Genomic DNA, 18,810 nt, shown 5'->3' with positions numbered 1-18,810 from the left:
TCCTAAACCATAAATCAGTTTTAAGTAATTTTAGTGTTTTGTTGTGGAAATGTGGAAAAAACGAGTTTCACACGAACATTTTCGAAATGCTCTCGAAGCATTACAAGTAGCTAATAGAACGTCTTTTGGGAATGTTTTTAAGATCTTACGTATATTGGCACTCTTGCTCGTTTCAATAGCCACACCTGAACGAAGCTTTTCATGTCTGAAAAGAATTAAAACCTACTTCAGAAATACAACATGTCAAGAAAGGCTCAACGGTCTAGCATCTATGAATATTCACAAAGATATAAGTTTTTCAGTTGTAGAAGTTCTAGAAGATTTTTTCAAAAAACCACAAAAGATTTGAAAATTCTTGGTTTCATTGATTTATAAGTAAAAAGAAAAATTTTATGTGTTTAAAATCATCAAAATGTTTTATAAATAAAGCGAAAAATTGAATATATGATTTTAAAAATTCGTGTTTTGAAACTTTATTATGCATACTTTCTTCTAAATAGCCTTTTTTCTAGACCCATATTAGTGAAATATTATTCTTTGACTTGAGGGGGGTTTTAACCCCCAAAATGCCCCCGGGTATCCGCCACTGGTCCGGATCAACTGCTATTAATTTCCGAGATAATTCCGAATTAACGAGTTGACCCGTATTACATTTTTAACGCTGCCGTCTGTTTATGTTTTTGTCCTCTTCCTGTTTGAGCCAAGTACATTTGTGATGATAATAAATATGTATATACCATTAGTTGAGGCTTTCCAGCTGAACAGATTAACGCTGTTCTTCATGATTCGTAGACTGTACATATGTATGTACATAGATTCAAATATGTACATATGTAAATGGGGAGATTTAACTGATAAGAACTCATGATTCTCAATTAGCGATTCTTAATTAGTTCCCATTCGGATTTTACAAAGAAAAGATTTAACGTAGCAATTATGTATAAGTTCGAGGAAATAAATTTGTACCAAGAAAAGCTAGACCTCAAAGAATTCGTTAAGGAGGTCAACATTGAAGAGATGGATGAACCAGTAAATATTTGCGACCTTTCTGTTTTGGCCAAAAAATATACGACTTGGTTAAGGTTCATGCCGCGTGTTAAGCCCTACTATGGTGATTATGCAATAATTAATAATGTATTCCAGGTTTACAAACTATTAGTAATAAAGTGATCATAATTTTTCAGCAAATATTTTAGAAAATAGTAGATTTGAACTTTCTTTGCTTTTTTTAAGCAGTCGCCATGCTGTAGTGTGCGCTGCCATTCGGCAGGGCCGCGTTCAAACTCGGTTTATTTGATGCCAATGTCCATTGCATCTAATATGAACATTATATTTGAAAACCAGTGTTGCCGCGAATAATTTTTAGTGGTAGCCAAATTCCTTTAAAAAAAGGGCTAAAAAAGAGCTAAAAAATGTCGTTGTGGCTAAAAATGGTAGCTAATTTTTTTTACTTATATATACATCTTTAAGTATACACGCAAACATTTTCAATAAGTAATGGTATAAAAAAACAGTGAACTCTGGAAAAAAGCAAATTTTATCCAACCAAAAACCTTTTTGTATAAAAGGTGAAATATACGGCACCAGGTTGCTGGTTCCATCAAGTGATTGTACCATCAGGCCCGAAACATATAACTTTCCAGCATGCTGGTACAATAGTGGAATTCGCGCTTGTGTATTCGTTGTATCTTGCGTAAGTGTAACTGAACGAGCGTGTGATTGTTGTTTCAAGTGTATTTATTGTACCGCTAGCAACAACAAATTAGACGCTCATTCAGTTACAATTACACAAGATACAACGAATACACAGAAGCGCGAATTCCACTAATATTTATTTTGTTACAAATGAGGTCGAGGAAAGATTAGAGAAATGATTATAGAAATGATTAGAGCCGAAATTTCATAATTTTTCTACCATTTTGTTAAACATTGGTGTTTTTTTTTTTTAATTCACAACTACAATATCGCGAAATTAATCTTCCACAAACACGGCAAGAAAATTCCGTCAAAATACTTTTTACTTAGAAAATTAAGCTAATTTCACCACTCACGACACCAGCATGCTGGTACAATCATAAAATTTGCAAATAGTTTTTGAAGTCGCACCAGCAGCTGGTACAATCACACCCAAGAACATACTCGGTCAATCGAATTGATGGGCCATTTAACAAATTAAGCATATTAAGGGCAGTAAACTTATCTATTTAAAACTGTAGTTAAATCGTTAATAGATAAGTTAACAGCCTTAATGGTCTGATTATGCATACTTCGCACAAATTCGCATAAACTTCAAACTGTAATTTCGTATGTATTTTGTAAGTATTCCATTACCCAGAAATTAGCAGAACTTTTAAGAACTTAGCGATCTGTTGAGTTTTATTTTGCTTCACATTATCTTAAGTTACATTTTTATTGGACTGGTACAAATGGTTGTGCGAAGTTATGCGAAGTATGCATAATCAGACCCTTAGTGCACTGGTACAAATGGTTGTGCGAAGTTATGCGAAGTATGCATAATAAGACCCTAACACGTTTACAATATGTATGTATAAAATCGTAAGGAACATACAACCAGCTTTGCCAGGTTGACGTTTTTAACGTCATTTGGACGTTTTTTGTATCTTGTTGACGTTCGGACGTTTTTTGTGCAAGAAATGACGTTTTTTAACTTCCCAGTAATTTTTCTCGGTTACTAAATCTTGTCAGTAGAACTGATTTGAATTATTTTCTAAATAAATCTTAACAAGCTTTGTTTTTTGCAGCAGCTTCTTCAAAAGATATTTGTCCTTTGGACACAAATGACTTAAATACGATGCATACCAAGCGTACGGTCATTTTTTTTTTTACTATTGGACTAAGGATCCCGCGTTCAAAGGCTGGTTTTGTAAACACTTGAGGTTACGAGGCTTATTGCAATGTTTGCAAGTGCACATTAAAAGCCAAATCAGGAAGAGCTGATCTATTGAAACATGCACGCTCGCAAAAACACCAAAAAAGCTATAGCAGCATAAAAAGTCAGAAAAAAGTAGGCGACTTTTTTAAGACTTCATTGAAAATGTATTGAACGCAAAAAAGCCTGAAATATTGCTATGCTCCTTCTTAGCAGAACGAAATTTAGCATTTCGACAATCGACCACCTAACCAAATGTCTACAAAAGAAAAAAATATTAAAAATCAACGCGATTCTTTAGCAACTTAAAAAAAAAAAGCTATCAAACTGCATACTCAAAAAAATTCTTAAAAATCCGAATAAAAACTTGAATATTTAGCTGAAACTTTGCAGAATTTTTATAATTTTTGCACAAAGTTTGAAATGTGGATTTATATTTTGTTTGTTATATAATCAGCTTGGCTTTTATGGAAAAATAATAAACACTAAATAAACAAAAGAAAGACAGCCACAATCGATCAAAATATTGATGACTTAATCAGCTTATAAAAAGTGTATATCGATGGCTGAGTGGAAGATCGACCTATCTCGGCAGCCAGTTCGAAAACATTCTATCTCAAAAAACTTTTCTAGAACGCCCTGTTTCAGATTTCGTTTTAAAAACGCCCTATCTCAGCTGCCGATTCAAAATCGCCCTATATCAGCATATTTTCAATACATTTTGAAGTGAGATATGGCGTTTTTGAACCGAATTTTGAGATAAGGTGTTTTTCAATAAAATTCTGAAATAGGGCGTTCTTGAAAAGTTTTTTGAGATAGAGCGTTTTCGAACTGACAGCCGAGATAGGTCGATCTTCCACTCAGCCATCGATATATAAAACGATATTTATATTAACAATCTCAAACCAGTTTACAATGAATTTTAAATGTGCTCTGTCGAAATGACATTTTAATACACCTTACATATATACTTATGTATGTACCTTTGTATACAATAAAAGTTTAATAAGAACTATCTTGTGTGCATACATTTGAAAAAGACGTTTTTGGGCAGGAAATGACGTTTTTTCCGACCAAGAGTGACGTTTTCTCATGCCCAAGACCTGGCAACACTGCATACAACACATAGATACATATATATATATATCAGTCTTTCTTAGTTTACAAATTCGTCTCTTACATAGATGAAAAAATTAGATCAAATTAAGCTTATACAACTTTTTCGTGCCAAGTATAAGTAGATTCTCCAAAGGGCTAAAAATAGGGCTAGGGGCAATTTTAAATTTATGTGGCCAAAAAAAGTATGTGGTAGCTAAATCTAGCCACCAAAGGGCTAAAACGGCAACACTGTTGAAAACTTTACAAAGTTATTAAAAAAAAAAATGTGATTTTTTCGAGTGATAATAAAAAAAAGAGTGATTTCGGTACTTTTTCACGTATATAAACGTGTTAGAGCTAAAGGGCTGTTTCCAGCTCTCAAGAAAAACGAAAAATATAATAAGAATAAAATTCTTCAAGTATTTGATATACGTCTTATTGTACCTGTTTCTGGAACTCCATTGTTTGAAATAAATGCATGAAGAAAGCTTTCGCGATTTTATTTCTGCTGAGAGAAGGGAGTAATACTAAAAGAAACCACTCGTGAGATTTTCTCATCTGTGTAAGCGATAATCTATTACTATTATTTTAAAGCTTAATGCACATAAATATTAAAACATGGCATAAAACTGTATTTGAAATCAGAACATTTTAAACGTTATACATGCATAGATTCCAAAAAATATTATTTATTTTATTTAATAACACACACTAATATAAACTAATGTGGTGGAGGGTTATGAATGGATAATAGCATACCATTTTTATACTTCGTATAAGTCAGCATTTCAAACTTTGTACAAAAATTAGGAAAATTCGACAATGTTTCATCAAAATGTTGAACTTTTTAATTCGATTCTTCATAAACATTCTGATTATGCAGTTTTGTAGCCTATTAAATTTTAGTGGTGAAATTATAAACAGGTGAAGTAATAAAACAGCTTTCTCACTTTATTTTCTGTATTTCTTGACATATGGCTATCTTATTGAAATTTTCAAGGCAAATTTTCAAATAAGATAGTATCAAATCTTTATTCTGAATCTTATTACTACGCCTGGTATAATTTCACCATGCGATATACCGATAATTTGTATAAGTGTATTCGAAATCTTTTTTGTATGGAAAAATAGCGACACCTTCCACAAAAACTGGAATCGGGTCTATGTACATATAAATATATATGAGCATGTACAAATTATCTTACACTTTTTTTTTACAGCCGTTAAATGTAATGATGATGGAAGAATTGTTAAGGAGTTAGCTAATTTGGGAACTGGATTCGATTGCGCCTCCAAAAACGAAATTAAGCTGGTATGTAAATATATGCACAATCTCAACAAATCAAGCGGACAAATGATTATGGTATTATTTCAAAAAGGCACTAGAAATGGGTGCCAGTCCCGAAAGCATAATTTTTGCAAACCCCTGCAAGCCAGCGAGTCATCTTCGATATGCTAAAGAGAAAAGGATTATGACAAGCACGGTAGATACGGAGTACGAAATTTATAAGATTGCTAAGCACTATCCCGAGTCAAAGTAAGTCATCATATAAAAAAATTGTCTTTGCATGCTCTCCAGGTAAGATATTTGATAGAAAAGTTAAATAACTTTAAATTTCTATTAGCGTTCAGCCATCACGGACGATAATACGCCCACCGCTAATGGCGGTGATAGGTATGGGTACAATCGACGGCCCCGAGCTGCTTTATCTCAACTGGCCGATAGTCTTCAATTGGTTATCTTAAAGCAGAGATAGACAAAGTGGCTCTCAGGAGCCTTTTGCACTTAGGAGCCGGCTTGGCACATTTAGGTGCTAGATGAGGGGTAATATCAAGAGCCAGCATGAATGGGGAAGAAGAGCGTAATAAAATTTCTTTTACTTCAACTGTCCTTACAAATAAATATGATGCTTTTAATATATTTTTTACATACCCTTTACCCTGAGAACTGCTTTACTTCTTGCTGGCTCTGTGATTTCTTTAAGAGGCATCCCTGTCTTAAAGCATAGACAGACGTCAGTGTTGATCGGGATCAACTCGCTAATTCGAAATTATCTCGGGAATTAACTTAACTCGGATCAAGGGAATATTCGATGACAACCAGAGCTGGGTCGTAATGATTCCTTTAGGAATTAAATTACTCCCAATTAAAAATTACGAGTAATTGTAATTATGAATCAGTTCTTTCAGTCCACAGCAAAGGAATCGATTACTTTCTCAATTCCTTGAAGTAATTTCAGTTGCAATTGTTTTTTTTTATCCATCACATTACAAGGAATTTCATATTGTAATTGGAATAAATTACGTGCTAGTAATGTATTTTTTTCCCCATTCCTTTGAAAGGTATTGAAAATGTAATTGATTTTTTTGTCAATTCCGTTACCTGAAATTGAAATAGTACTTTTAATTTTTAATTATTCAAGGGCCGCGTAAAAGTAATCGAGAAACTGAAAGTTCACTCACGAATGTAAAATGTGGAATTTTTATTGTGGTCAAATATTAAATTCGAAAGCACACATTGGCCATCTTCTATCTATATCTATGTATAAAGAGTATGTATATATAACAAGCGCAAGTACCGCTATATGGTAAGCCGGGGTGTATTAATTTTGAGTAAATTTGCGTCCTTAAATTTCGAAATATGGAAGTTTCAAGCATTTCCTAAATTTACCGTTATATGAAAAGCGGCCGTAATTAAAGTCTGATTTCAATAATTTTCAACGTTTCGCTTTTACGTGGCAAGCACATTAACCATACTGAGTTTGGTACAAATTGGAAGAACGGTTATCGAGATGCATATATGTGATCATAATTGGGCGGTGCCATGCCCATTTTCCAAAATTTTATCATAAACGTATTTCTTGGTAAAGAATAGTTGCAAACATCAATTTTGAATAAATTAGCTTTAATATTTAATGATTTATCGAAGATTTCGTATTTCTCTAAATTATATGAGATGTGGGCGTGGTTATTGTCCGTTTTTTTTAATTTTCGGCCATTTGGTATGCTGTAGCAAGGCTAACAATTGTGCCCAGTTTGAAAGAAATTGGTGCAGCGCTTACCAAGATATACACATGTAACCATGTAAGTCGGCGTAGCTACGCCCATTTTACAAAAATTTGTAATATTCTTATTTCTAGTCTAAATAATATTGCAAATATCAATTTTGAGTGAATAATCTTCAGTAGTTACTAAAATATGGCAGTTTTCGTATTTCTGAAAATTACCGTTATATGGGAGGTAGGCGAGGTTATTGTCCGATTTTTCCCATTTTCAATTCCATCCGTCCTACGCCCGAAAGAAGTGCACGTACCAAGTTTCGTTAAGATATCTCAATTTTTACTCGAGTTATCGTGTGCACAGCCGGACGGACGGACAGATAGTCACCGCTTAATCAATTTCTCTTCTCATCCTGCGCTCGGGTATAAAATTCGTATACAGATTCGTAACCTACTACCCAAAATTAATTTTACGTGTCTCGGCGTTTTTGTGTAATTTTAACGACCGTCCGACAGGGCTCGTAATTCAAGCGGACTCTATCCTCATTTGTAACGCAGAATACCAGGCCCCAGAAGGCACGCCATTTTGGGTAGCATTTAGGGTGCCATAATGTACAGAATTAAGTCAGCGCATTTTTATAGATACGCAGGGATTAATCCAAGAGAACAGCAGTGCCCAAGGCAGCAACAGTCCGGACTGTTCTTTACCGAAAGGCGAGCATGAAAGTATTCAGGCGGGTTATACCTGCTTCGAAACTTACGGGTTTCATCCATGAACCACCGACTACAGATCACTTAATCAGCCATCGTTGTATTTGTAATCGATTTTCAGAAAAAAGTTTTCGTAGCGTTTTTGACGTTTTTCGGTTTTGTTTACACCGTCTTCTACCCCTTCGTAGTGATTTTCTAGCGATTGAATGTGTTTTCTGCAGCGATTTTAATTATAAATTTTGGTTTATTTCATATTTATGATATAAAATGAAATGCTGTGTGATCGGAACAAGTTTGTGCGTATTTTTGGTTTGCCAAAAGGCGTAACTATGCGGAAAGTGGGTGCACGTTTGTGGCCAGAACGTTGGCATTGAAAAATCGACCCGTGGTAATGATATGCGACTGTAAAATACTTTCAATCATGAAAACCATATTTTATGAACTTTTTTTGCTAATTGTCATCAAGTTTCACTGTGTATATTTTATAATAAATACCAATTTAATCGCACTCAATCACTGCACCTTTTTCGTTTTCTTTGTTTGTTTTCATTCTTAGGCAGATGTCAAAAAACGCTCAGATATATACTTTTTTCTTGCTTCTTTGATTAGGTGATCTTGTATTTTTGGCTCATGGGTCTCATCTGCGGCGAAGCGCGTTCGCGATAGGATCTGGAAAATTTTACGGTTACCCTATAAACTGAACAGTTACAGTTAAGTTATTCAGCTTTCCTAAAGTCCAATTAGTAATGCTACTTAGGTATAAATTATTTATTCAAGGCAGTTAGCAAAGGAATTGAAAAAAACATCACTAGCACGTAATTTATTCCAATTACAATATGAAATTCCTTGTAATGGAATTTAAAAAAAAGCAATTCCATTTGAAATTACTTCAAGGAGTGGAGAAAGTAATCAATTCCTTTGCTGTGAACTGAAGGAATTGATTCCTTATTACAATTACTGAGGAATGTAACTGTAATTGTAATGTAATTGCATCTACCCAGCTCTGATGCCAACTCAGAGAGCGTAGAATACAGAGAAAGTACAAAACTAGCATAGACATATACCTTTTCATCGGTAATGCAATCACGATACTAATTCAGATAGGAATCCAATTAAAATTGAATAAGAACTTATTTTAATTAATACGGTGACTGCATTACCGACGGCAAGGTGGATGTCCATTCTAGTTTTGCATTTTCTTTTTGTTCTTCGCTCCCTGAGCAGAAGCTAAAGAAAAAAATCCCATTAATTCGTGTGCGTGAAGAGTAGTATTCTTGTAATTTTTACATCTGATACTTCACAGTAGAGATGCCGCTTTTAAATTGATGCATATTGATCTACGGTTTACGTCAGAAAATCTATAAAATTTTGAAGAAATTTTAATTGTAGGCTGGTACAAGAATATAATGAGGCGCAGTGTCAAGCCTTTTTTCTAACTTGAGAGAGCAAAGACCAAAAAATTCAATGACCGGCCTCTCTTTCTAATCTGATTAAAGGGCTCCTCAGGGAAGCCTCTTGGAAATAACTCTTCATATAAAAAATTATGGTTAATACAAAAACTCCAAAAATTTAAATTCCAAACTTTATGGAAATTTTCATAAAAGTTTTTCACTCCTGAATTACTCCTTTTGGAAAAAATTTGAGTGCGTATGCAGTTTTGCAGCAAATTTTTTCTAAAGAGGGTAAATATAGAGTTAGCGAAAACAAAAAAGAAACTAAAAAGCGTCCGTATTATAAAGGAATCTACATATGTATATATGTAAGCTCCACTGTATTATACCTACATTTTTTCGTCATTTGTGATCAAAAACCATACAAATTAAAAAATTTAAGCATTTCCTTAATAAAGTTAATGATGAATTTCCACTAAGCACAATTTTGGGTATTACGTTCATAAAAATAGCCATAAGTGCGATTCATCAAACTATTTTTGTGCCGACAATAAAATATTAAAAAATATTTTTAATTTCATATTTTTCTTTTTATAGCGCATATTTTTGAACTTTGAGTGCACATTATATGCGCCAGGGTTGGGCACACTGCACTAAATCGAAATTTTCACTAGGGCTTTAGTGGTAGTGCATTTAAAATTTCACTACCACTATATGGTTCGTGGTCGTGATTTCAAATTTCACTACCACTATATGGTTAGTGGTAGTGCATTTCAAATTTCACTACCACCATATGGCTAGTGGTGGTGCATTCAATTTCTAGGTGCTCAGTGTTAGTGAAAATGTATGGTTAGTGGTAGTGACAAATTCTTTTCACTGCCACTATGCCCTTAGTGCTAATGCAGTTCAAATTTCACTACCACTGCAGGAATAGCGGTAATGAAATGCTTAGTGCATTAAAAATTTAGTGCAGCGAGCCCAACCCTGATATGCGCATATTATACGAATAACGCTCCTATTCGCAGAGCTCTAAACGAGATTAACTCAACTTAACGCCCTCAAACTCTTCTGCTATCGATTTTTCTGCTACCAAATCTAATTTCAAATAATTTTTAAGTAGTATGCTAAATTAGTTATTAATTTATATTTTATTTTTTGCCAAATAGTCTGTGTGAAATGATTTATTTTCTAGATTAATAATAAATAAATAAATAAATATTCTCGATTTTTTAGTGCATGAGATTCCGAGAACTACATATGTATATATTTTATGATTTTTAGCAATATGCATGAAAAGCCATAAATTAATTAATTTAGAATTAAATTTTTACTTTAAAACCAACAGCGTTAGTTATAAATACCCATAAATAGACTAAGTAAATCAGAAAAACTTAAGTAATTTCGAAGTTATTAGGCTATGAGGCTGAATTTCGGGTGAACGGTATTTCAATTTCAATTTTGAGCATACGTACGTAAAATTCATGATAGGCTGAATAAAACAATATTGTTAAATTTATAAAGGGCAGAAGTCTACCGGACATCCGGCGTTTACACATATTTTAGTGTTTGGCCGAGCTTCTCCTCCGATTTGTGGCGTGCGCCTTGATGTTTTCACACAAAGGGGAGGGACCTACAATTTTACACCGACTCCGCACGACGATTGTATTTTTATGAGAAGCTGTTTTTCATGGCAGAAATACACTCGGAGGTTTGCCATTGCCTGCCGAGGGGCGACCGCTGTTAAGAAAGAGCCTTTTTTCTAAATTTTTTTTGATGTTGTTTTGACCAGGGCTTGCGGAGTGGGAGCACGCACTGCTTACTACTACCCACAAAATTAAGGAGTTTAACAACAACAAAGTTTTGGTTAATTTCTAAAAATATATGTACGCAGGAAAGTGTATGTTTATAACACAAATGAGTCTTACTTACATACTTTGGTCCACGTTTTTACTTCGACATTATGAAAAACCGAAAAACACTCCACTTTTCCTTTTACTCCGCTCGAAAATTATAAAACGGAAACGCTGGGTTTTTAGTGCTTTCTTTCCGATACATTTCGAGTACGCTTCGGTAATGGCCAGTACGCAGCTCTCAAGAAAACGGTCAACAAAAAAATTGCCATTATTTCGAGTGTGTGTCCAAGGAATTTTGACATCTGATACTTCACAGCCTGTTGCTTCACTCTTTCCTCAAGAAATAATGGAACGGGCATATATTTATGTTCTAAATATGGGTTGCCTTGTGCCCTTTTTTCTCAAAGAACTTTAGAAAACCGTATGTATTAGAATACGTAACAAATTTCTTAAGAACTGCCAACAGCCGTAAGGAAATTTGACTCAAAAAAATTTCTTAGCCATTTCTTGTGCGTCATTTTATATGGAGTTTTTGCTTTTCTTGAGAGCTGCATACTGGCCTTAATCGTCTTCAGGGAAAATTAATTTACACGTACGCACTGTTTGACGTGGAGTTTGGTAACTTGTGTTTTCAATCATTTTTTTTTAAATACTAAGGGCCAAATTCACAGTGCCCTGAAAATCTGTAGTTATCTGCCGATTCTGAGTTTACTACGCACTGTGAGTTTGGCCCTAAAAGAAACATATCTAATTTACGTAACTAAACTCTTTTCTCGGTGCATAAGCAGTATGTAAAATTTGAAAACGATTTTACCCATAATCCGAACTAAAATCGCCAACAAATTTCGCCTCCAAACACTTGCCATTGTACTAACCGTATTTTTTCTTAATTCAAGTTTGGTCATACGATTTCTGTGTGAAGCTAAAGATGCCCAATGCCCGCTTGGAGATAAATTCGGATGTAATGCTGAGGCTGATGCTGCGTCTTTAATGCTCTTGGCTAAAAGTTTAAGTCTTAGTGTAAGTCATCCACTAAAATACAAATGTGTGTATGTAATAACGAAAACATATTTAATTTTAAAACAAATGGCCTATCTTTTGCAGGTAACAGGAATAAGTTTCCACGTAGGTTCCGGCTGCAACGATTTTCCGGCATATAATCGCGCCATTTCTATTGCTAAGAATTTATTTAAATTTGGTGAAATGATTGGATACAATATGAAAATATTAGATATTGGTGGTGGATTTCCGGGAGCTGATGATGATAAATTTGCAACTGTAAGTATCCACATGCACATGCATTGTTATGTAATCCAGGAAATTTAAACCTACACAGACAAAATAGTTTAGTTACGTCAACTAAATATATTTTTCTCAACACATGATTTGGTTATTGGTGCTAGTTACAAAATCATGTATTGAGAGAAATATATTTGGCTGAATCTTTTCTGAGTGTAACAAATCATGACGCAACAAGGCTATTATTCGCAAAACAATATTTTTTTTGTATTAAAACAGACTTCATTTAGATATTTTAATTTTGCATACATACGAGTGTGTTGATATGAATGTACAAAAATTAATTTCTACTTAATGAGTGACACTTTTGATGTTCCTGAAAATGAAGAATATAATGATTTTGCTCTTCATCCTTGGAAATCGTTTGGTTATATTTTTGAATCGAAGGAATGCCCCGTTCAACACAGTCGTTCACAACTTTTGTTTTTAAATGTTTTTCATAAAGTTCCTTATAAATGCATACAAACGTTCAGTTGGAATATGTATGTATGAAAAAAGCTTTTCCAATATAATATATGGAAAAATCTTAAAAGGCGCAGAAATTGGATGTCATTGTATGGAGTCCTAATCCCAAGTGGACACTCGTTACAGTATTTAGCGTACACAATACTAACAAACGAAGCCATATTTTTTTAATATATCCCCTCTTCCATGGTTAGCTGAAACTAATGTATAAAAATGAATATATTTAAGTAATATATTGCTTCGGATAGCCAGAGATATTAAGTATTTGAAATACAAGTATTTAAAATACAAATAAAAAATACATAACATTTTGACAAGAGTCAAAAGAAGGTAACACTAAAAGAAGGTAAACTCTCTGCTGCACAGTAGTTCAAAACTGGTATTTAGTATTCGTAATTCACTTGAGCTTTAATTTTTCACTTAATTTGATAAATTTTTATTTTATTTTTTATGAAAGCTTAAAATATTTGCCAGCCTGATTTCTGAATTTGTATTTGATTATATTAAATTTTTTTTGTATAAAATGCAGAAAAATTACCAATTTTGAAGGAAATTTATTCTCCTGTTCCAGTTAATAAATGTTACATACTAAAAACTAGTTGAAAACAATTGTATGGTTCTCCCAAAACAAAAAAATTACAAAAAAAAAAAAAAGGTTTGAAATGTTATAAAAAATGTTCACCAAAATAAATATTCTTTTTGTTTTTAGTAAAAAATTGGCTAAGAAATAAAGGCTCCGGTGAATTATGAACATTAAATTCAAATTTTGAACCACTGTGTGCTGACTTCGTCGTGCAGTATGAATTATGGTAAACGCATTTTGGTAGCAAAGGATGGCAAAGTCCTTGAAAAGGATTTGACTAAATTTTTCGCTACAGCAGGGAAACTTGTACAATTAAATAATATAATTAACTGGTAAATATTTGATTTAAATTACGAAATGGGTAAGGTACTTTTATCATACAAGTTGTATGTACATGTTATGTATTTGAATAAGCGGATTGTAGAAAAAATGAAAAGCCGACCTTTTACTTTTTGCTTAAACTTTATTATCGAACAAGTTGTTCTGCACACTTGTACCCTTGCGAATGTCCATAATATCAAGCAATGCAGTCTTAAATAGGCGAATATTAAGTCTTAATGTACCGTAATATGAGGATAGCAAAATATCAATTCTCAAGTTCAAGGCTACGTACAAAATAATTGTCAAAAAGACAAAAGCTTAATACGGACTCGCTACTACATATGTATATACATGCTAAAACAAGCAAACAAATGCTAAAAAGTCACCTTTTTAAATGGGTACTTAAGTTGTCACTTATAGTTTTGTTTTTCATTTAAAATAACGTTTTGAAAGTGTAACTTTGATTTATTGCTTTCTAACGGTGTTTTTATTTTATAAAAACTAAGTCAAGTTTCTGTTATTTTGGAGTATTCCCTACAGAATGGCAACAAAAAATAATGTAAAACTGCCCTTACGAAATTGGAATTTCGCACAGCCAAATGAATCATTTGACCTAATGTGCATAGGTAGAATTTGCATCTACTATCACGACATCTCCGCAACAGACTTCTTCACCGCGGTCACTGGGATATGAACCATTAGAAACGGCCTTAAACTCAATAAAAATTTTTGAGATTTTAAAATATTTTTTACCATTATTATATTAAACCAAATGATGACAAATTTTTATGTATATGTATTCCCTCCAATAGGGTCGGGGTGGGGTTGAACCCCCAAAACCGCCCCTTTCGGCCGGGCCTGTATGTATGAATGTATATTAGGGTGCCCATGGAAAATATTTTTTTATTTTATATTTATATTAAATTTATATTTCAAGACCCAACCCCCTAATTTTATTCGTTTTTATGAGAAATATTATTGCCTATTTTTATAGATTATTTAAAGGTCACTTAGAGGTCGCGGCCTGTCGATTTAGGTCAGAAAATACGATTTTGTAGATTTATGAGTTTTTGAATGACTTTTAGATTCGATATCAAAGACCGCATATGATCTGAGAAGAGAATATATAGGCCTTTAAAATGCTATATAATAATATATTGTTGGACTTGGCTTGTTGGGATTTTTTATCGGGTAAATTAAAAAAAAAACATATATCTCTTAATTTTTTTAATTTTGAACATCGATAATTTCCACAATTTCAACGTATGTAGCACTATCCAAAATTAAATGTATTTTTAAATAAACTGATAACTCATTTATTGTAATCGCATAAAAATTGTCGAAGTTAGGCGACTTGTCTTAAATACACCCTAATGTGTATACATACATGTATGTATGTTGATTTCCTTACTAGCAAATTTTTGTAAGTAAACTGCAGCCTTCAATCACATTTCGCTCTCTCCTACTTAGCAAGTATTTTGGATACGAGAACGCAACACCTTTGAAAGTTTTCTAAAACTTTACTTTCAGTACGAGTACACTCCTAAAATAAACCTATTTATATACATATATAAAAAGATACTTATGCAATACTGTTTTATTAGGAATTTGGTGCGATTAAACAGCAAATTAAATAGCCGGCTATGAAACTTGCAAACTGCCGCTGGTTTTGCGTTCATGTACTTTTCCGATATTTTATTATTACAAGCTTTTATTTAACTTGCTCTTTATGTATGTTACCCGATGACAATGAAATACGAAAGATGAATTAATCTGATTGGTGGCGCAGGAGTCGAGACATTTGAAAATCACATATTTATAGTCCGATTTGGTTCATATTTGGATCGTACATATATGAATTACATGAAAAGGAATAACCCTACTAAAATTTTTGCCGATAGGTGGCGTAGGGGTCGATATATTTGGTTAACCAGCATTTATGGTTATATTTCGTTCATTTTAGAAAGCTTGCCTTAAAAATATTTGTTTTTAGTTAACTTGTTACTTGTTAAGTTACTGGAAAGTTGCTGGCAAGTTACTGGATAATTTCTACATGAATAAATCTAAGTATTTACGTTATTTAGGTTAAAAAGTATAAAGGGTAACGAACACTATGTGTGTATGTACATTAGGGTGATTCAAAAAAAGTTAAGTCGGAATTTTAACGCTCTCACCTCCCAGGATTGTTCAATACCGAAAAAACTTATACCCCTATTTTATTATTTTGAAATCAAAAAATATTTAGAGGTCGCTCAAAGCGCTCAAAGTTATTTATTTTATATGGAAAAAACTATTTTTCGTAGAAATGGTATATAATTCTTGAAAATTACTACTTTTCAATTGGAAAACGCCGTTTCTCTTCAGGAGACTTTTAATAATAATACCCAATAGTTTTTCTAAACCATTTTTTATTACTGGCTATTGTTTATAAGTCCCCTAATACCACAAAAAAATGCAAAGGGAGGACCCATTAAAAAACGGTAATATTAAGAAATGTTAAAATAAATAGGTAATTAGGTATTAATATTGGAAGTCTCCTGAAGGGAGACATAGTTTTCCGACTCGGATGGGAGGACCCATTAAAATTCAGTAAAATTAAGAAAGGGTAAAATAAAAAATTAGGCATTATTATTGGAAGTCTTCTAAAGAGAAACAGAGTTTTCCGATCGAAGAATATTGATTTTTAAGAACTCTATATCGCTTTTCCGAAAACATTTTTTTCCATACAAAATACATGCGAAAACTATGATCGCATTAAGTGACCTATATATATTTTTTTTTTGATTACGAAATAACAAACGTGTATTTTTTCCATATAGAACAATACTAGGGGGTGAGAGCCTGATCTTAAGTTCACTTTTTTTTACATGATTTATTTATACAAACAATGAAAATACAAAAGTGTGTAATTACTTTTAGATAGCTGAGATTGTCAACGCATCTTTGGAGAAGTATTTCCCAGACGAAAATGTTGAAATAATTTCCGAGCCTGGGCGTTTCTTCGTAGCCTCAGCATATACACTAGTTTGTAAAATTCATGCTAAGCGAGATGTTCGCTCTGAAAAGAAAGCTGATTTGAGAATGTACTACATAAATGACGGAGTGTATGGATCTTTTAATTGCATCTTATATGATCATCAGAAAGTAACGGCCGAACACTTCTTGGTAACATACATGTGAAGCTTTTTATTATAAATACATATTTGGTATTAGATTTATTAATTTTATACGCATTTGTAGGAGGAAAATGATAATTTACAAAAGTTCAAAACGTTGATATGGGGCCCCTCCTGCGATGCATTAGACAAGGTGAGCAGCAGTTGTAAAAATAATATTGTTAAATTGTATTCAAAATTTTTTAACTATTGCAATTTAGATTACCGACGATGCTTATTTGCCAAATCTATCATGTGGAGACCTAATAGCATTTCCAAATATGGGCGCCTATACAGTGCCGATTGCAAGTCCCTTTAACGGTTTCCTGGTTCCCAAAACACTTTACTTCAAAGCGAATTAATGAGGTTTCATATTTTAATAAATAATATTTTCATTTGTTATTCAAAAAAATATAGAATTTATTTAAAGTTTTTAAAATTAGATTTTCGGATATAAACAACATGAATGTTGTGCTTTCAAAAGCTGCACATCTCTCAGTTAAGTGCAATAACCACGTAAGTATTGAGTTAGGCTTGTGAGCAAAAAGAAATTTCGGAGGCAACAAACTGCCGAATGGACACCTTTGGTGCCTGTACTCCCCTGTTCATAAACTAATTGTTTTACTTTTGGTGTAAAGGCGGAATACCATTCGATCCTTCGCATTTATCTTTTTTTATTTAACACAAAATGACCAAATACCTTTTTATAAATATTTGAATTTATCGATCGTTGGATAATGCATTTGAATATTGAGCCAACGTGCGAGATTACACAAGGGTTTTCAGACGATAACGCGGTTTCGAGCACATAACCTATAACAGAGCTGGGCACTTTATGATTACGATTACGTTTTGATTACTAAGGATTACGATTACTGTAATTGTTATCCCGAAAATTTTCTGCATTACGATTACTGTAATTGTGATTATAACAAGCGTGATCGAGAATACTTTAATTGTAATCCTTAAAATGTAACGATTACGAATACGGTAATCGTAATCGTACTTTTTATGATAACGATTATAATAATTGTGGCCCTAAAAATTTTAAGATTACAATTACACTATGCGACAGTCAAAATCGGGATGGGATGAAACCAACGGGAAATGTTATATCGGTCAAAAACAAGTTATACGTGTCCCGGCGTTTCGCTGGGTCACGTCTAGGAATCGAGATATATATATAACTATCAATAGGGAAAATTGTCACCTTTGGTGGTCTTTTTTTGACATAACTCGAGAACCACTAGTCCGATTTTGCTCAAACAAATTTAAAAAAATTAAAAATTACAATTCCTTTAATCTGTTCATATAATGTTTATCTATATAATCAACAGTTTTGCCGGTAAAAATAAATGTATGAAGAAAAAAAATATTTTTTGCTAAAATATTAAATTTTTTTAAATCTGTTGATTATATGAACAGATTAAAGGAATTGTAATTTTTAATTTTTTTTAAATTTGTTTGAGCAAAATCGGACTAGTGGTTCTCGAGTTATGTCAAAAAAAGACCACCAAAGGTGACAATTTCCCCTATATGATAGTTATATATATATCTCGATTCCTAGACGTGACCCAGCCAAACGCTGGGACACGTATAACTTCTTTTTTACCGATATAACTTTCCCCGGTAGTTTGAACCCTTCCCGATCACTGACCCCTACCATTTGTCTCACAGTGTTACCTTCAACAATTTTTATTAAGCTTGTCGACCTCAAGCTCAATAAAAATTGTTGAAATAATTGTTATAAGGCCATAAAATAACAAAAACAGATTACAATTACCGTAATTGTTATCATGAAAATTAGGATTAAGGTTAAAATTTTTAGGACTGCGATTACTTTAGGATTAAGCTTACAGTGGTCGTAATCGTTAAATTTTTAGGATTACAACTAAAGTAACCGCAATCATGCAATTCATGATTACAATCACAGTAATCGAAAAATTAGCTGTTATTAGGGAAAATATAGATTTTTATACATCAAAATGATTTTAAATTATGAAACGCGTATTTGTTTAAAATTGTTGTAATGGCCCTTATTATCG

At 32.9% G+C, this 18,810-nt stretch overlaps 1 protein-coding gene across 1 annotated transcript; it reads left to right on the top strand.

Annotated features, from left to right (window-relative positions):
- The first annotated feature begins 880 nt into the window (after nt 1-880).
- On the top strand, nt 881-17,178 carry LOC118742409 (ornithine decarboxylase 1-like). The gene is made up of 8 exons (XM_036474468.1): nt 881-1,111; nt 5,209-5,300; nt 5,368-5,525; nt 11,839-11,962; nt 12,047-12,220; nt 16,530-16,775; nt 16,851-16,919; nt 16,987-17,178. The coding sequence occupies exons 1-8, from the start codon at nt 937-939 to the stop codon at nt 17,125-17,127; spliced, it is 1,179 nt and encodes a 392-aa protein (XP_036330361.1). The 5' UTR covers nt 881-936; the 3' UTR covers nt 17,128-17,178.
- The last annotated feature ends 1,632 nt before the right edge of the window (nt 17,179-18,810 follow it).

The sequence above is a fragment of the Rhagoletis pomonella genome, unplaced genomic scaffold (genome assembly GCF_013731165.1).
Source record: "Rhagoletis pomonella isolate Grant_MI unplaced genomic scaffold, Rhpom_1.0 Rhpom_scaffold_00007, whole genome shotgun sequence".
NCBI classification, from domain to species: domain Eukaryota; kingdom Metazoa; phylum Arthropoda; class Insecta; order Diptera; family Tephritidae; genus Rhagoletis; species Rhagoletis pomonella.
This window is presented reverse-complemented; position numbering and strand designations above follow the sequence as displayed.